Source organism: Zonotrichia albicollis, chromosome 1, assembly GCF_047830755.1.
Source record: "Zonotrichia albicollis isolate bZonAlb1 chromosome 1, bZonAlb1.hap1, whole genome shotgun sequence".
In the NCBI taxonomy this organism is placed as follows: domain Eukaryota; kingdom Metazoa; phylum Chordata; class Aves; order Passeriformes; family Passerellidae; genus Zonotrichia; species Zonotrichia albicollis.
In genome coordinates, this window is record NC_133819.1 from 33727187 (window position 1) to 33748311 (window position 21125).

At 36.5% G+C, this 21125-nt stretch overlaps 1 protein-coding gene across 1 annotated transcript in view; it reads right to left on the bottom strand.

Annotated features, from left to right (window-relative positions):
• Positions 1-223: 223 nt before the first annotated feature.
• The window catches only part of SKAP2 (src kinase associated phosphoprotein 2), a 118888-nt gene continuing 97986 nt past the window's right edge, over positions 224-21125 (bottom strand). The window contains exons 10-13 of the mRNA XM_005480886.4: positions 19293-19361; positions 12552-12664; positions 3003-3104; positions 224-2596 (exon numbers count right to left, since the gene is read on the bottom strand). Coding sequence (XP_005480943.1) covers positions 3012-3104; positions 12552-12664; positions 19293-19361 — 275 coding nt within the window. The 3' untranslated portion in view covers positions 224-2596; positions 3003-3011. The remainder of the gene's footprint in view (positions 2597-3002; positions 3105-12551; positions 12665-19292; positions 19362-21125) is intronic.

A 21125-nucleotide genomic window follows, 5' to 3' on the forward strand; every position in this document is an offset into this window, starting at 1 on the left:
TGCTATAAAAAGCATTTGTATTACCCTTACTTCTCTGAATAAATTCAAATGACAGCCCCATTTCATTTCTTCATTCAGTCTGGAGGCCAGATGGCATTAGAATCATTTACTTCACCTTGTTGTGCTTAATTACTACAATCAACACACTATTTTCCAAATTAATCATAACAAAGTAATTTCATTAGTAACACAGCAGGCTGTTGAATTATTAGCATCATAACAGTTTGCAAACAATTAAACTTTATTTGAACCTTAAAAATTTGCAGAGTAGAACATTATTATAAGATCTAATGGCAGTACCATACAAATCCAGAACATAGCAAATAATCAAGTAAAACGCTGTACAATGTGAGAGTTACAATCACCTTTTAAAAATCTGCTCTCTCAACGTTTCCAGAAAGGCAAGCACAATCTAAGTGAACAAAGAAAATCAAGTAATTAGCACCTTCTACCTGAGTTTTGTTTGAGTTGTATTAACTGAGATTTTCTTATCCAAAAAAGGTTATGGAATTCGCACAGATTTAAAGTAAACCATTCATCCGTGGTGCATCGCTGGTTTATTCTGAGACGTTACCAGTGAGTTTCGGGACACCTTTCACGTTTTGAATTTAAGGCAGTTTATTTACTCCCCCCTAGCAATAAGCACTAAGGAGGGGGAAGCCCTAAAAGAGAATTACAGACAAAAGCCACTTGATATCTCTGGTTGTCACCACCCAGGAGAGGCCGCGCCGGGCATCCCTGCCCCTCATCGCTTGGCTAAGGACTCCCTCTCCTGGAAGAAGGGCAGAAGCGGCGCGGGACAGCGCGGAGGGGGAAGGGGACAGGGACGGCAGCGGGACCCGCCTCCGCCCGTCCCACGAAAATCTGCTGCCACCCAGCGCCGCGGCCGCGCAGCGCAGGAGGGGCCGCGCCGGGGCCGCCCCCGCGCAGAGCGAAGGCACCGCGCCTCCGGAGCGGGGCAGGGCTCGTTCCCTAAAAATACATGGTGGTGGTGGTGGGATTCGGAATTCTGTAATTAATAAAAAGCTATTCAGGTGGGCAGATTTATGACGCTGCCATGTTAACAAGGGAGAAGGAGAGTTTCCAGCCCCGCTATTAACGCTTCACATTCTGTACACAATCCACCAGTACGCTTGACAAATTAAAGTAGTAAAAGATCTGAAGACTATAATCTATCATTTTAATGCTTCGCTGATAACACACAGAATCAATTCCAATGACTATCTCTTTAAAAAATTACAACAAAACTCGGTCCGGTTTGACGCCTATTAGAATTCAGTGTACCAGCAAGTACCATACATTAGCTGACACAGAGCACAACATCTTAGTTTACTGAAAGGATCCAAATTCCGAGTTCAGGCTGACGTTTCCTTTTAACCCACGGTGTCCACGGGGTCTGCCTGAAGCATAAACAGCACAAGCAGCTACACGGGGACCTGCACAGGCTCAGCAGCTCATAGGCTGGCCTGACCTGCCTCGCTGGAAGATTAAGGGTCTCACAAATCAACTGTCTGGGAGGACCCAAAAAAGTTGATCTTCCATGCTAATGGTAAAGTACATCTCCTAAAGAAGAGTATGTAAAGTATTAACTCTGACTTGCCCAACCACTTCTGCACAAGTGGTAGTATTTTAGTGTACCTTTTTATGTTTCAGGCAATGTTTTTGATTAGCCACAAAGTTCTGGCTCTGACACAAGAATGCAGGTAGCTTTTGCTAATCCACACAGGGTGAAGATGAAGATCTCTGTTGCACAGCCTGTGTCAGTAGGGTATCCAGATTTGACCCTGCAAAAGTATCCGTAAGGTACAGGTAGAATATTTCACACTGCTACAGAAAAAAATATTTTTACCTGCAATTTATCTTGCCCTGACTTAGCAAAAATTTTAGGGTTTAATATATTTTCACAAATTTCCACAGAATTACCATGACAAGTCAGAATGGTACCACGGCAGTATTACCACACAGGCGCATTTATTACATCAGCAAAATAATCAAATCTTCATTGTGTGTCAACACATAAGTAATTAACAATACAATACTAAACACATGAGAAAAATTTACCATTAGCTAAAGCATAACTTGAAAACATCTGGAAACTGAATACCGTGAAGACCTGAAATATACATAAATTTCCCTCAACTTTCTGATTCAACTGCACAAGATGTACAGTGAGCATTAAAAGGTTAATGCATGCATGAATTGAGTAAGAGTTTACCCTCAAAGCTCTGCGTAATTTTTCTGAATCTGCAGAACAGGAAAAGATAGCGAAATTCCCTGAGAGAGCCCAAACCTACAGCTATACAGAGTGCTGCTGACATGTTTAAAAAAGAGCAACAGGCACTACATGGCTGCTTGTGCCCCATATGTTAATTACCGTCTATTAATTTCCCAGCATTAAAATTCTATAAAAAGTGGCTAAGCAGACCATTTCCATAAAGTTATGATCAATTACAGTTTATAATGTTTAATGTTCACGAGGCAACGATCTGACTACATTCGCTGAAACCGCAAAACATGTACAGCAGAATCGTCTTCCAGAGGCTGGCTCTGTAAACTGCAGCTGCACACCACTCTTCATTTCAAGTGCAGATTTCTCCTGATTAGGGAGAGGGAAGTTGAAAGTTCATCATTAGCCAAAGAGCCTCAAACATGCCTGTCAAACCCTGTCCAAATATCCTTCCCCTTCCACAGTTTTCTGCACATACAGATATATACATATTACTAAAGTAACAAAACTAAATATAAACAACATCAATTTTATTTTTTTTAAATTTGGAAAAGGGAACACAGTTATTAAATATATAATCTTTTGTACCCTGTGGTTTAATATTTCATATAAAACCCCAGGAAAAAAAAGTACTTTAATTGAACCTTCAATATATTTTGCTATAATCTTTATGTTAACAGAACTCCTACAAAGCTTCCAGGAAAGACATACTTATGAAACAGAGAACAAGGGAACATATAAGCCATTACAGAAGATTGGATTAAAATGTACTTACCCAGGCCTCTCAAATATCATACATCTCCATTATGTAGGCTTTAGGCACCAAGCCAATGGTTCCCTTCATTTTTCCTACCCACCAGCCAAATCTATCGAACTCCTAATTGAAAACAATACGCAGTATTAACCTTTAGTCTGATATAAATGCAATAGAGTTTTGTATGCAACTCCTTATGGATGCTTTCCCTTCTATATAGTTATAATCATTTCAACTGAAAATTAAAACATTTTATCTTTTTGTTATAGGCATTCACATGCAGTTAGGCAAAGGCAGAAGGTAAATTTTAAAAAGGCCCGGCATACTCAAGAAAATTTCTTAATTATGGCCTCAAACACCTACTAAAAATAGCCGACCTCCTTATCCTCTGTTCATGAAAAATACAAAAATCTTGTCTTTGTAACTAAAATCTAATAGCATAATATTGACATATAACAATCAAGAGGGATTATTTTAGTATCACAAGTTATACCCTAAGAAACCATCAACTTATTTTAAAAACTACTTCACTCAAATGTGAAGGGAACACTATATATCTAATACATAATATCTTTCTATGGACAAAGTCTACTATTGCTTTAGGCTTGCAGGAAATTCTACAGCAGATCTCATATTCCTGACAGATGACTAATGTACTTCTGTTTCAAATATGTTTAGGCTTAGTGAGATAAATATGAAACAAAATGAATTATAATCATTTAAAGAAATAATGTCTTCCAAAAGCAGTACTAAGTAAGAGTATTGTGGTATTGTGGTATATAATTATTGTAAAAATAAAATAATGTAATACTGATATGTAATTATTGTATATTGTGTCATATAAGAGATATGAGATATTTTAAGATCAATCCTAACAATAGTTCAATAAATTGGAACAGCTGGAATTGCACATACACATATATTGAATTACAAATAAAGCATTATTAAAACAGAGACCATACTCAAAACTGAATGATTAGCAAGATAGAAATTACTTTGGAACAAATATACAAAATACAAAATACACAGATATCTCTGATAAGCAGCATCTGCTTCCTGCTACACTGCTCTTCTGATGAGAAGAGGAAAAGGCTCTTTGAAGAATTTTGAATTACTGGTCCTACTGAGATGAAGCTACAATTTTGAACTGTACGTAAAGTTTTTTGGTTCTAAATAGCCAAGTGGAGCTAAAGGGTTAATGGCGTTTCATTAGAGCCCGAGCCATAATGATTTTCTGCTGGCATATTTAGCCTGGTCAAGAGTTCTCTGGGGTCCTATGAGGTGCTTAGTGTACTCAGCTCTCTCTGTGCTTAACTATGATGGCCTGCTTTCATGTGGGCTTTTTTCTTTGCCTTTTTTTTTTTAATGCTTGCATACAGGCACACACAGTTTTGTATTTTCTAATTGTGGAAGGGTGAACATTAATCTTCAATTAAACATTTTCTCCCTTCACTTAACAATGAATCGATAATGTAAAAGCTTCTATCCTACTATGCATTAAATACCGCAGTAAGTGTGATTTTAAAGGAAATCCACTTTAAAAACAGCAGGAAAACCTTCATTTATTATGTGAACATGCAAACAAAAAAGCTGCAAAAATAATTCCACCTTCTTCCCCCTTCCACTGCAAAGCAGAGTGCTGGGGATGGGTTTGGTCTTGAAAGTCCAGAGGTATCTGAACCTGATCTTTAGTACACACTGCTCTCCACAGAAGTTAATAACCTTTCCCATGAGGCTTCACATTACACCCCAAATCCTTAAAGGCGAAACAATACCCTGACACTGAGGTTTATAATCTTCCAGATCAGCCTGTTTAAAAATCTATACTTTATCTCAAAATACACTGTTTAAATATACAAACTAGATTTCAAGACTGAAGTGGGAAATTGCTGAAAGGAGCAGCACTCACGTATACTACTGGAATCTCAGCAATAAATCTATCCAAGAGAAAGCAACAAAAGATTTTAAGCTGCTACACGCAATTTGCACAGTGACTGACAAGAGTGATTAAGCAAGTTTTGCTAGACATCAGCCAAAAAAACAAACAATACATGAAATGAGGGAAGTGGCTCAGTTAAGCAGTCATTAAACTGCATATGACAAATGGCACAGAAAAAGCTTGTGGATTACATTATCCATTGAAAATGTTCCACTTAGCAACACTACATGGACTTAGAAACAATTGTTTTTAAAGAAACAATTCAGATAGCTCAAATTAAAATTAAAAGCATGCTGCTCTTTTGAAAACTTTCTGGGTTTTGCTACTTACTAATACACCACTTACTGCTCTGGCATGAAGCTAAGTGAGAAGATGAAATGAATGTTGATGTAACAGACTAGTAAACTAATTTAAGGATTCACTGCAACCATTATACCATACAGACAATATTGCAACACAGAAGCCTTTACTTTACATTACTATTCTTTGCATGGGTCTCAAGAGCAACATCAATCCCAATTAAACTATCTGCAGTCTATAGAAGTCTGAACAAAAATACAATGCAGATACCTGGCTATCAAGAATATAAAATCTTAATATCTGCTTTTAGAATAATTAGATAGAACTCCCTTTTAAACTGATTGAAGAATAGACATTTCTCTTTAAAACTCCTAACTTCTTCCTATCTGCAGTAACATGAAAAGGTGCTTAACTAGTGAGGCAGATAAACAGCCCCCCTAGTCCTTTCTTGAAGTCACACTTAAAATCCAAATTGATGTATTGTTTCTATCAATGTTATAAATTATAAACTCCTTTGCAGCAATATAATTTCATTAATACACTGCTTTTGTGAGGTCCATATATCTATCACTGCTGCTAAAGATGTGTAGAATAAAACTCTGAAACCCACATTTGTGGAAAATAAGGATTAATATACAGAAGGATATGAATACAAGTTGGGGTTTTGTATGAATAAAAAAGTTGGGAAACACTGTGCTTTTGCAAGCATCAGTTTCAGATCTCAGGTACCACTGGGTTTACCATCTGGTATCCCTCACTGCATTCAGCTCTTAATATCACTGCTAACATAGGCAAGCAACTATACTTCAGAAGGACTGATAAAATAATGAAGAGTCCTTTAATCTACAGGAAACCATTGTAGTCAATTTATAAGAAATATTGCATCCCTTTGTAGGATGTGTAATTATTTTCTATTAATCATGTGCTATAAAGCTACATTATGTGGTTATTCTGTTATCACTAGAAAGAGGCCTGCAGTCAGCTCCTGACAATGTTAGGTAATTACTAACACAAAGCTTCTTTCTCCTTATGTAGAAACGCTATCAAGATCCAGAGGTGCTGTGATGCTCGCTGTATGAAAATAACTCTCCAAAGAAATTCAATAACTGCAAAATGAATTGCTCCAAGGCAAATAGAGGGATAGGAAGAGGGGGGCAGGGCCAGATCCAGCTGCCCTGCAATGAGGAGAATGCACAAGTGTGCGGCCACGCTCTGCCATGTGACAGGGAGCACATTTGCCATAGCAGGCAATGTTAGCAGGGACAGGGGGAGGAGGGGGCCACCACAACCCCCACCCTCCCTGGAAGACAAGCACCAGGGCAATGGAATATATTATGCCAAATAATATGAAACAACAACCTTAACAAATGACCAAATGCTTTCTAAGCTACTTCTGCATTTCCACGGTCGTAGAATGGATTATTTTTTTCCCCAGCAGAAATTTATTAACCAACATGAAGTAATTTCACAGGGCAGGAAGGAACAGGTTATGATTTAACATTTAACATGCTGGCAAAACACTCTGTACAGCATGTTAGATAGCGGGGGGTGAAAGTCCCACTAGGGTTTACAGGCTCCTCAAATGCTCTCAGCTGAACACACTGTGAGCAAATGCTTCTCCCTGTCCCCATCCCACCCATTTCACTGCACCGATGTCTAGGTACCCATGACTTCATGAGACACTGATCATAAAACCTTTTGTACTTGGGGAAAAGCAATAGTTAGCCATACTCTCCCTATTTTCTACAGATATAATTTAAATCCAAGATTTTAGTCCTCTGCAGAAGAGAATTCTGATATTTTGACATACTAAAAGAGAAAATTTTTATACTTGAGGATTTCCAAAGCAGCTGCTGCCTTTAGAACAGTTCCTCTGCCTTTATAAGATTCTCCAGATGCTTTGCACCATATAAACTTCTACTGACTTCAGCAAAAGTTGAGACCATCTAGTTCTTGTGCAATTAGTCTCCATTGTTGAATACATATGGTATGTTTTTTCATGTTTGTGGGGTGGATTTTTTTATTTGTTTGGTTTTAAAAAAGAGTTGCTGAAAAATTATCATTGTGTTTCAATGCCTTGAAGAAAAAAATGGAGTTGTATTTTAAAAAAACCACAACCCAAGTATTGAATTCAAGATTTTTCTCCTTCCTTCTTCTAGTGGCAGTGTGAGTAATACTAAGTCATGGGCTGAATACCTGCACATTTTAAAACTGAAAAGCAAAACATATCGATAGTCTTGTTTGGGGTTAAAATAAGTAGGATCTACTATCAAGCTAAATATGTGTCAGAAGCAGGGATAAATTTTTTGCCAAGAACATTCTAGGGTGTAATTTTAGCAAAATAATATTTTAAAACATCTCAGATTCATCCAGGAGATTCATACTAGCTAAAAAGTTTTAGAACTTCCTTTGGTGTAATTGTTGAATGATACACTATCAACCAGGGAGCAGTTTTGGCACAGAACAGCATTTTCTCTAAAAGCAGAGAATGACAAATGTCTTAAATAACTGAATGAGACTTCTTCACAGGTAGTAGAGTTGTTTTAAGACAGCAATAAAATGGTCATCTTTGAAAACATAAGCACTAAATTTATTGTATGGTTGCATTATTAGGTTTTATTTCCCACAATGACATGAGAGAAAATATACAGCAATTAAAGATTTCCAATATAAATCAAAGCAAGCAGACTGAGTTCTGAACCAAAACTGCCCCCAGAATATACCCTGAAACAATAGGAAGGCCATTTTATTTTCCCTTAGATGACACATTGCCAACTTTTCTGCTAATCTGATAGGTAAAGGCTTACATATTATCAGTATGCAAAGCAACAGAGCTGGAGTCACTTGGCATTAGTTCCAACCAAACTTCTGTTTAAAGGCTTTCACTATTGTCTTTAGACATATACATATTGTTCTCCCACCCCCACCCAGAAAGATCAAAACTAAACAAGCCAGGAAACAGGTAATGTACAACTGAGTATTCATTTTAGTTCTGATCAGAAGCACCCCACTGAAGTGAATCTCCCAAAGCTCCCACCTTCCCCTCACTGATTCCCTTTGCAGAGCCTCAGAGCACACACACCACATTTATTTCAGATGAAGCTAAAATGGAACATACTCCAACCATGAATGTGTTCTCATTTTTCAAAACCAGGCTAGACCACTTTAGACATCCAACAGCTTTGGAAAAGTGTGGTGTGGACAGCAGGGCTCAAGCACTGAGTGCTTCACTCTGCAAATCTGCTCCTAGTGGTACTCCCTATTTGCTAGAGGAGCCATAGGCGATGGAATAGAAATTATGGATCTCAATATGATGAGCCAGAAAACAACCTGAAAAAATAAAACACTCAGGATTTTAGTATGTCTTTCATATCTTTTAGAAAAAGACTGAATAAATATATTTTATAAAGATTATACAGATAGTGAACAAATTGCTTGCAGTGATTCTGAAACAGCTTCATGGTTAAGTTGCACCTTTATTTCATAAGCACTAACCTGAGCTGTGGACTTTCTTTGTCTTTTTACTGGGCAAAAAAATACAGGTTGAGATGTGAGCATTTTAACATTTGTTGTATTGAAAGAACAAAAATCTGCCACACATGAAACCTACAACCACTGAATATGCATACAGCATAATCTAAGCACCAAGTTAACGCTCTACTTTCATGAAAAATTCTGGAGCAAAAGGTTGTCATAGATGAATCACAGATACCAGAGTGAGCAACACTGGTGTGCAATGAAATAATAATAAGGAGAATTCCAGTTTAATATATAATTTCTGATTTTGAAGTATTTGCTATCTTAATACAAATACAAATAAGAAATATATTAAATTAGTTTCATATTAAGAAATGTCAGTAATTCTACTAAGCAGCTTTCCACTAACAAACTGAAGTAAATTTTCACTATTACTTGCATTTGGCTGATGAAACTATGGAACTTCATAACACAAAGCATTCTCCTAAAGCAAATGAACAAGTAATGGAAGTGTTGCACTTGCATAAATTGTGCATACAAAACTTAGGAAAAAAAAAATAGAACTACCTCTATCCACAGTTATCATTGTTTCTAGAAATTGATTTCTTGAGTAGAGCTATGGAAGATTTATAAAAATGATTGCTGTACTATGGTCTGTTTTTCTATTTATCACATGGGCTTGAAAGCAAAGGCAGGCCCATAAATGAGCAGGAGTTAAAAGCAATCATCCTTTTAGAAAACAGGCCTACAAAGTATTGCATTTCTAACAGTCAATATTACCTAACATTTGTTATTAACAAATCTCTTTATCAGTACAACTATTTTTTTCATTACAAAATGGAATAAGGGTATATAGCTCTCTGAAAGTTCACATCATTCATAGCATAAGTGATAAAAGCCACTTGAATATTCCAGAATATTATAAAATACTAGTAATAGTATATCTGTACAGATACATTAATCAATTAATCTGAAATGTTAACTACATTTTTAAATAAACTTAACAAGCACTATTGTTATAGCTCTTTTAATTCTGCTCAGATAAAAGCTCGACTTTTGAGGGAAACTTGATAGAAAAACTTAGAACGAAGTTGTGAGGCTTTTGGGGGTTTTTGGAAAAGCCCACAGGACTGCTGCCACACAAAAGCCACAACTGACATAAATATTTAGAAAATAGCTTAAATAGTTTTTGAATACACCTTTAAAACAAGAAAAACATGCTTTTCCACAGTAACTGCACTAGTCGGGCATAGGTATCTCTGTTGCCAGAGAATGAGCTCATGCTCATTGCAGTAACACTGAGTTTTAATGCTCATTTAAAAGCAAATTCTCGGGATGTGTCTTTGCATAATACTTAGCTATTTTAGGAAGTAAACACTGCCAAAGTGAAACTATGCTCATTTGTCTAAAAGACATTTAGCTAGAAACTTACATGTAACATATTCTTCCTCTTGCTTTATTTAAATTGTATAAATGCCCAAATTTGCTAAACTGGTTCATAATTACTCTGTTATACTAATGATCTCATTTCATGGAAACAAATAGTGCTTTCCCCCTAATTTCTACACAGGTATGAGAAAAGGTGGTAAAAATATATTGCTTTGGCATAACTATTGCTAGGAGAGATGAATATCTATCTTATCACGTTCATCAGAGCAGGCCATACCATTTATATTTCACTGTAAAACAAAGAACTCTTACATGTTGCACAAATATTCTCGATATTTTGTTAATGCTTCACCCTTCCCACTATAACATGGCTATACCCGTACTTACTTCCTTATCAGCAAAATGTGATTTTCAAGAGTAATGTGCCTGGCTGACATATGATAGAAAGGCAATAAAGCCACAGCTAGGTTCAGCTGAAGCTGAATTTATGACACCATTTTGGATGCATACACATAGCCCCCCTGTCAGTACCTGCATGTCTCATTTTCAACCACTAGATGGTGTGAAAAAATAAAAAAATTGCCTAGGATTCCTGCCGACTGCCACAAAATCCAAGTATTAATGTGGTGGATTAGGAAATATTTTAGAAGAAAAGTCTTGACCCACTTCGGGATGGTTAGGCTCACTTTTCCTTTGGTTATATTTTCACTTACTGGACAAAGAGCTCATAAATGATTAGACCTTGAAACTGAATCAAGTGGAGGGTTAAGATAGATAATTCTCTGGCACTTTCCCCTCCAAGGACCCTAAATTCCAAGCTGACAGTAGTGGCCAACACTCATTTTTCTGAAAAAGCTGTAACAATCTTTAAGTGGAACAGGGCTGAATTTTCTGGGCTGTATTTTGGAGCAGAAATCATTCCCACAGAGAGAGGCTCTATATATCTGGAGCAGCAGCAAGCTGCTTCAAGGACCGATTACGGATTAATCACAGCATGGCAACAGGACTGTTGATATACAGAGGACAGCTTAAGCTACTGTTTTTCTATTTTGCTCCATTTTTAAAATTAAATTTCTCACTCTTTTGGGGAAGGAGTAGAGAACAATTTTTTTCACCTACAAGCTGAAGATTAAGATTTTATAGTTGCCATAATGTACCCGAAGAGCACAACCCACAAAGAGGCCAAACTCATACAGTGGAATCCATTCACTCATGGGCTTTCTGGGGGGAGCGAGAGGGGGAAGAAGTGGTTATTTTAAATTAGTCCAATTCTTCAGTGCTGAATAACTGCTTGAAAGTTTGCCCAATCCACAAGCTTTATTCAGCATTTAGTAATGCAATTCAGTTATTAGTTTAAGTGACAATGAAATACCTCAAAAGACATATATGGTCAAATTAATATTAGTAATACATCTTCTATATTTTTATATAGGACTATCCTTATATCCATAAATCTTAAATTTATTTAAAATGGAAGCTGTTACATTTATTATCCAGAAATGTAGTTAAAGGTATCACAGAAGATTTAAAGCAATTGTGACAAAACTTAATTTGAAACTAGGACAAACAGATGCCTTTATCTTTCATGCACCTACTTGTTTATTTCAGTGACCTACAATATTTTTTGTAGTAATTACACTGAGCAGCAATTAGATAGACACATATTTTATAAAGTAGTTTTTTTCATTGAGAACTTTAAAAGCGGTTTGGCTTTTTTCTAATAGGGGGAGGAAATAGAAATTTCCTCTGATTAATTGTTCAGAAGTAGAACAATTCAATGGACCATGACATATATATATATATATATATATATATTTTAACAGAGGTTTTGTTTGTGTTGGGGAGGTCAAGAGAAAATGTGAAAATTAACCAACATCAACACAAAACAAAACTTCATGCCTTTACTGTTTAGTGCTAATTCAGATGAGAGAAATTATATTTCTCATTTGCTTTGCAAACAGAAATGTAATAAAAAATGCCCAAATCTGTCAGAGCAAACAAATTTGGAATCTGAACTCTCAGAACAATAACAATCTACATACAAAGATGAAAGCATAGTTCTAAAAAACAAACCATCTTCTGTAGCAAGATCCCAAAAAAGTCAGAATCAGCAGAGTCAGGAATATAAAACAGGAAACAAAAAGCATAACATACAAGATAACTTAAAATTCTCCAAGGTTAACTTCTACAAGCAGAAAGTACATTGTCTCCTGTTAAGTCAGTTAACAAATGGTAGCCAAGATCTAACATGTAAATAAACATGCTTTAAAGTTAATTCCTGTTACATGGCTATGTTTTAATTGTGATTATAGTTCATTTGACAAAATAATTAATTGCAGTGACTATCTGATTGCAGACAAAGGATTTGAAAGGGAGTGCCAATTTCCCCCCACAGAACTGTGGGAATGTGCCCTTGTGCCATGGCTCTCTTTTTACAACCATGTAGCCCCAGTAGTGTCCCATACCTTGCTGATAATGTAGATAACGTCACCACGTTTAAATGTCAACTCATCAGCTTTATCTCCTGTGCAGTCCCACAAACCTTGATAGAAATTGGCATAATCGGTATTTTCGCTATCTGCAAAAAAAAACAGCACCTAATTATAAACCAACCAAGGCTGAGGATAACTAAAGTTACTCTTTAAACCTTCAAATAGTACAAAGCAATTTATTAGCACACATTTCTTATTCCTCTTTTCAGAAACAGTTCCTTCCTGCCATGAAAGTAAGTGAAAAATAAGTTTAATGTGCAAGCCCTTCACTGGCAAGTTGCATCACTGAGAGACATGTAGCTACAGGTTTTCAAAGCATTTTTCAAAGCTGCAACTTAAAGCAGCTATTTTTCCTCTGCCAGTGTATTTCTAGCAAGCCATATATGTATCCCAACTTGAAGCTGATAAAACTGCTAGAATATAATTAATAACGATCAGTGAAAGGAAGCTAAAGTATTTTGTGATACACTCCCCCTCTCTCTCCTGTTCCAACAAAATTAAATAGCTTCTCTGAGAATCTCTGAGATAATCCTTGATTCTTCCTTCTGAAATATTGGAGAACTTGGAAACTGTTGCTGAAGCTGCATTTCAAAAATATTTGTGTCAGCTCCAGTTTAGGACATTAAGCTCTGGCTAAACGTGCAACTACACTACAGTCATAAACTCATCCTTCTAACAGCATAAGCACAATGGATGTGCTGTGTTCAAGCTGCCATACAGACCATTAACTGATTGATTATTTAGCACTCTTTGCTCTGTAATACGGCAATAACACAGTAATAAATGCTTTGTCATACATTTACAATACAGTACATCTATTGAAACACAGTGCTCACACAGTTAAATACACTGGGTGCTTCTGTTGCACTGCAAACTATTTCCTGTTTTTAATTCCATGAGAATGGAGTGTGATGAGTTAATGCAAAAAGAATGTAAGCAATACCACTAAGATGACCGGTTACATTATGTATACACTAACCAGACAGAATGTATATGTACTAATAATTTACATCACTGGAAAGCTATCTTCTAATTCTGATAACATAAATATCACTGAACTGGCTGGATCAAGGCTGTCATCTTAGTTTTGTTATATGATCCTTGAACTGCAGGCTTGCTGGTTATTCCAACATACACCAGTTACATTTGCATGTCATTAGCACTCTACACCATTATTTATAGTTTACAATTTAACCATGATTGGTTCATTTTAGTACAAAAAAGAAATCTTGCTAAAATATCAAGTATCAGGAGACAAAAAGCATCACACTATAAAAGAATAGTGGTATTCAACTTGTGTTCTCTATTTTGGCAAATACTTAGATTTGAATTTTAATACTCTCTGTATGAGCGAGAAGAATTTGTTTTCTCTTTCTCCATTTCAGCTCGTGTTCTGTGCTATCTTGTTTGGGTGCGAATACTGTCATAAGGCTAAATATTCACAACCTTCAATTCAAAGCTGCTATGACAGTTATCCACCATTTAATTTTCCATAAACCGGTGATTAGGATCTATGACTTGCTGCATAGCACTAGGGGGCGTTCTGGCTGCCAGGGCCCAAAATCTTCTGTCCTCAGCCCAAAAGCAACAATTGATACCCATATGAAAGCTCACAATCATTCAGAAATAAGAGATTCAGTTATTTTAAAATGCACAGATGTTTTAACATGAAGGCATAATCAGTTTGAAATGTTGCACCTCCAAATTTTGGCCCTTCGTATTTTTCACCTCATCATTCACCAATTTAGCATTAGACAATTATAAACAGTAACACAGGCTAGCACAAAATTAATTTGTGATAAATATTAAATCGGAATCTCTCCTTGGTCATTTCTTACTATACAGATCACAGTTCCCAACTCTGTGTCATAAACAATAACGTAAGTCCACATGCGAAAAAAAATAAAAGAGCTATTTTGGTATATCCCACCTCTCAAATCTTTCATCAGTTGGCTTACTGATTTTGTTTAAAACACATTACTCAAGACTTTTTCTTCTTCAGAACATCACTGATAGAAATCATGACTTTCCACACTAACCCTTACCACTTTGAGCTCTGCTCTTACCTTTATGTGCCTGAAGTAACTCCTGTTAACACTTAAGTGAGTTGCAACAGAAGGACCCAACGGCGGGTAAGACATGTCTCTCCTTTTATGTTCATCATGAGCATTTAATTAAGTTTTTAAGTGGAAAGCAACTCAATTAAAAATGTGAACATGCTGGAAAGATGCATTTTAAAATAAGCTTATTGCAACAGGGAAGATTCTGACCAAAGACTGACCATGGCTCTGTGCCCTCATCTGTGAATTCAGCATAAGATAGAGTTATTTTAATCAGAAAGCCACATTTTTCAGAAAAATATGCACAGTATACCAGGAGCACAGAAACAAAAAACATGGAAAAAAAGTGGCAGTGTAAGTTTGTGAACAATTATGCTGGTCTTTCAAGAAGTGTTAATTTCAAATCTGAAATCCCTTCTCATGTCTATCAGCACAAGTTTCTCCAAATTCTATAAGGGTAACTACCTATACATGAAAGACAATTGTAAATGTACCTTCAGACTTTATACACCTAAAGTGAAAATGGCTTCATAAAATGATTCATAATGCTTACAAACACAGGTGTAGAATGAAGAAAAAAAAAAAATTAGGCTGCAAAAACCTCTGCAAAACACAAGCCCACTCATTCTTACTTTGGTCCCTTTCAATTTGAGAAGACCTTGACAAATTTCCTTTTATTGCCTCTGAAGAATGGTATAAAACAAAAACAGGAGGTCTGAGAAAAGGAATTTGGTATTTATATGGCAGTGAAATAATGTGAAGCTTCTTAAACACACGTAGTACCTGAAAACAGATGGATTTAGCATCAAGAACTTACATGCCCATTACAGTTCAAATTCGAAAGGTATTGATTTGCTGGTGTTACTCTGTTACAATTACACTCTATTCTCAAACACTTCAAAATGTTGCATGCCTTAAAAATATTATGATGACATAATTGCTAAACTGAAGTGTGTTACATTTTGAAGGTATGGTCACTTGGCTAGAAATACAAATAAGACATGATAAAAAACCATTAAGCGTGTAGCTGAGGGCAGAAAGCAGTTTGCTTTTATCTACCCGCTGCTTTGAAGACTGCCAATCCCAAGAAATGGGTGAGGAGGATTTTGGATATGTTGTTTCTCCAGAAAATATTTCTTATATTCCAGGACAGCTATCTGGATGAATTACTACCCAATAGTTATCAATACTCTTCCAAAAAGAATTCTTCATGGTTTACTCCAGCCATGTCTGCTTTTCTAGTAATGGTAGTAGGAACAATGGATATTTTTGTTCAATATACGGATGGGAACACTTCAGAGTTATTTTGACAGATCAAAAGACAATGACTGCCAGCCTGTCTGACAGTAGTCTCGGACTGGCATCTGACAAGACCTGCTTGAAGAAAGAAAGGTGAACAGTTCAGGTAAAAAACCCCTGAAAAATATATCACTCAAGCATGCATCTCAAATATTACACTATTTAAAACTAAGGAATGCCCATGAATTGCTGAAGGGGAAAAATTATAATAATATTCTAACAACCACAGTACACAGCAAAGAAGAACCAAACCACACCACAACTTGAAAAACAGATTAATAATACATATTTCAGAGAGATTTAACCGTGCTACCCCACTGCAGCCTAAGGCAATCTGCAGGTTAATTTCTGCCCCCTACATTGTGACAATTTTTTGCAATTCCCATTTCTGAGCACAAACCTGACAGAACACTAAACAGACCAAAACAAAATCAAAGTTACAACCTAAATATTAAAATGCACTACATAAAACATTAGGATAAATGTCATTGTCATTGTGTCTGATTTGTTTCAGTCGTCCATTTTAATGCTGATGACATGTAAGTTAGCAAACCCTACTATGGTAGTGATTTAGAGCCAGGAGTTTTATTATTTGCTTGCACATTCCTTGTGGAATGAAAGAATACATGTGAATGTTTTCCATGCACAACTGTGGTCCACTGCCTAGTATATTAAACAGCTTGCCATTCTGACTCATGTTCCTCAACTCCTGGTAAGATTTTTCAAAAGTTAATAGTGTCAGATTTGAAGATTATTTAACAACATTTGAAAAATACAAACTGTAGCCCCTTTGGGTAATTATGTGCTCAATATTTACCATCGTGAAGGCTTAAAGATGGAGGTACAGCTGAAGTTCCAAATTAATGCTATCAGAATGTCTTACACAAGTGATCTAGACTCTCGGTTTTGAGTGTCATTCACCAAACAAGACAAGCTGTGTTAAAGAATCCAGTTATTTGTTCATTCTGATGATGTCCTAAACTTCAAAAAATGCCTGTTACTTACTTGCCCTTTACCCCACAGGCCAGAAAAGTTACAAAATAATGGCAAAACAACAGTAGGGTATTTATTTAGACTCAAACTCTAATACATCCCAAGATATTTGGTTTAATCTTTCTCACTTCCATTCTTCTGCTCCTTAAATCAAACATATTTAAGGAGCATATTCTGTTCCTTAAAATCAAACCCAAAATCAACATATTTACACTGATAAAACAAAAAGAAAAAAAAAAGACATTTACTGAAATAGGGATTGTGGAAATGATAATCGGTAGAAAGTTATAACAAAAAAGACCCAGCAAGCCATATTATATAACTGAAACTCTTCAGTGCTTTGTTATTTTTAAATTATTAGGTCCCTAACAATTAACACAAAACTATCCAGTAGCAAGAGTCAGCACCAAGAAGAACAGAATAAAAAGAACTTGAGTCTGAAAGTTATTTGAAGTAGAAATATGTTATGGCAAGAGAAGAGTAGGAAAAAAAAATTTTTGCACTAATCAGCTTGAGCTCAAGCTGAGCTTGAGCAGACAATTTGCAGACTATTTTCTCTGAGTCCAGGTTTAGTAAAGCAAGGCAATAAATTAAACTTAAGAATGTATGCACTGTTTGCGTAGAAAATCATAAAATATTCTCAAGTCAAGTCAGGTATTTATGATGCGATGCCTATCAGAAATACTCATGTCAACTCAGCCCTAAAAGTCAAACAAATGTCCAGTGTTAAATAGTGAACTGTGTAAGATCAGATCACAAAACTATTGCTTGAAATGAACCTGACATCTGGGGGGAATTGCTATGGTATTTTCAATGACATTACACAAATACTAATAAGACTGATAAGGCTGTCCTCATAGCAATTAGATTTTTTCCGAAATGCAGATGCTAAGGTTTTGGTTTTTTAAAAGTATGACCAATTAGAACTTCAGGAAGGTACATTAGTGGAAAAAAAATGCTATTGGCAACTTTATAATTGGATTGACCCCATGCTCCATTATGACAACACACTCTTATAATTACAGTAATGTCTAAATGAGTACTAAATATTAAGGCCGCAATGAGTCATGTAGTTTTACACATGTTTTTAGCAGAGCACAATGCTAACAGCATCTGATGGCTTGGCTCTTGTTTCCTTTCCAAGAAAAGCAACCCAAAACTCCTCACAGCAACCTGTTCCTGCTTTCCTGTATGGGTCAGGAAATCAGGCCTCTGTTTCCTCTCCACATGTTGCAACAGGAAGATCGCTGCAGAGCTACTTCCTAAAGGAACTCTTCTTGCCCACCCCTTCCTTGACAGGCCTGAAAGAATTATGTGTATTATGTGCAATGGGGGAAGGAGAGCCAGATTGCATGTCAGTGCAGGTCACAGTTACAATGCAGCAGATCTCACAAAGGTGTAAGGTCTGATAAGAAGCGAGTCTTCTCTACTTGCTGTGTCAAATCACCAATAGTTTATCTAAAGGTCTGTGCCCTTGAAGCACAAAAATATATTGTTTTTAAGCATAACTGGAAATACCTTTCTATCAGGAAAAGTTGCCTGGCTATGTGACTTTACATGGTGCATGCAGTTATTTTTCCAGTCCCGGAGATAATTAGCACAAGGGCGCTTTGCCAAGCTAAAGCTCAGAGAATATCCTTCACAGCCTTTCTGGGCATTTGTGTCCTTTTCCAATTTTTATGCTGCTGTCACTGGACTCTGGCATTTCTTACCTGATTCATTTGCTTTCTCTGGTAATCATATGCAATGAAGATATGCATGGCCAACATTTAAACAGGCTGCAGATCAATTAGTGGTCTTAAGTTTATCTGATTTTTATCAAAGAAGACAGAGCTTTGGGTCGATTGTCAGAGCCTGTGTCAAGTTGACCTTTTCAGAGACGTCTACATTGCCAGTCCCTTGGGCAACTTGTTGTCCCCTGTTAGTCTCTGAATGGCAGAAGTCTGTTCTGCTCAAGCACAAAGTATACACAGATGTCTATATTACATTCTTATAGGTTTGACAGCAACTGCATGTTGTATCTATAAACTGTCCTTTAGCAGTGACACTTCCTCAATGATGATAAGCTAATTTATGCAACTAAATCTCCTTTGTGCAGAAATGAAAGCTAATTGAGTCATTACAAAGTAATTCAGGAAGGAATACCTTGTATAAATTGGCTTACTTTATAAATCCTTCTCAAGTGGTTTTCATGCATCCTAAGTGGTACTTAAGCAGTTTTGCTGCCATCACATACCCACTAAAAAAAGACAGCTTTACAGAATTATAAAAACATTATTTTAAAACAGCAAATGGAAGAGAGAAGAAAATAAAGGTAAAAAGAAAGTGTATACACAAAAAAAAGAGGAAAGGTTTTAATTACCTGAATCAGTGGTAACTTCCTCCTGGCTCTCATTGCTTGGCACTTCAGCTTTTGAAGAAAGACGTTCTTCTGCAAAACACATAACTGCAAATGAAATTCTGAAGGGCCACCTCAGCTGACAGGAATTACAGCCCACATCAGCCTGAAAAACACACTCTGTATTTCCAGACTGTAAGCCTTGTTTACTATTTTGCACTTATACAGAAGTTGGAACATTGTTATTTCTGTGGTTTCCGCCATCCATCCAAACACTCCAAGAGCTTTCTTTTAAAATCTCAGTTGTGAACATCTGTTTCCCTTTTCACTCTGGTCTGAATGCAGTCATATAGAGCTGCAGTTCTGCTGATTTTCAGTCATTCTGAAGCAATTAAAATGAGGGTCCTCTTTTACTGCATAGATTTCTTGCCAGAGAAGGATAAAGAAAAGGAAACCAAGGTGTGAAAAAGCCTCCCCAGCCCAAGCGATAACTCAGTTGTAGAGAGCAGTATGCAACAAAGGCAGATGAAATCTTACTTCCACACTGTCCTACAGACACAGTACCTCAACACCTGCATGATGGGAACACAGACACTACAGATACCACGCCCTTCACTACTCCTGCCCATTGTGCCTGACCATGTTCTATGCAAGCCAGACTCTATCAAATGACTTAGGGTAAGTTTAGGAGACAAGAAAAGAGAAAACCTGGCAGTGATCAGCTCTAAAGCATGTTTTCTGGCTAGCAGGCTTGGAACAGTCTGAAATCCCCACAGGCAACTTCGAAAGATGTGCTCCATCCTCCCTGTCTGGCACAGACATTGAACTCTCTCAAGTCCAGACCCTCACTTGAGTAAATCCACACTCTACTCAGTACAGGGACATCAGATCTGCTCCTCACATTTCCCAGTACAGGGATACCAGATCTGCTCCTTGTATTTCCCAGTCAACAATTCTGCTGATGATGTAAAAAAGGGGAACAAACTTTTAGTTGAATCCTGTCTAGGTTCATAAGGAAGTAGAAACAAATTTATCTTGGCATTTACAATATATCAAAACTGACAAGGCTGCTGTACTGAATGAGGAAATAGTATATTGATAAAACCACTTCTCAAACGTGAACTGGACTTTTAATACATTTAAATTCTCTGACTTTGCTACTCATCACATCATATACAGATAGTCAAGCTTCTTTTTAAGATATACATTTCAGCAACTAGTTTTGATATTTTATAAATGACAGACAACAGATGAATCACTCACAGTGTTTAAAATGTTCCTCATTGTGAAACTCTTATGTAATTGCCCATTCACTTTGACAAAGAATGAATTTTATATCAAAAGTTCAAAGGATTTTTTAACCTTGTAAAATTTTAATCTATCCACAAGACTGCTCCTGCAAACATTAAAGCAGATGTTTAAAGCACAAGAGTAGACCTGTTGGAATGAGTATGCATAATTGCTGCTAACCTCTATACACAGTCCTACAAATATTACAATTACAACATAAGATTCACTCTACAAAGAGCTTTGAAATTCTGCCCTACTAAGCCAATAAGATTTTTTGTTCTTGAATCTTGACTAGTTAAAAATCTGGTAGAGATTAATATAAGCTATTTTTAAGCCAAGGTGGGGTGGAAAAAGAACAAGAAAAAAAATCCTAGCAATAGATCAGGAGAAATCTGTAGTACACACAAAACACTCTAAACTATGTACTGCATTCAGATGTTCAAATGTATTCCCCTACTTGGCATTAACATTTGTCACACATTTCCAAGTATGCTCATCTGTTTATTTTAAGAACTCACAATTGGAGCATAAATGGCAAAAGTTCATCCCTATGTGCTCTCCAGAGCA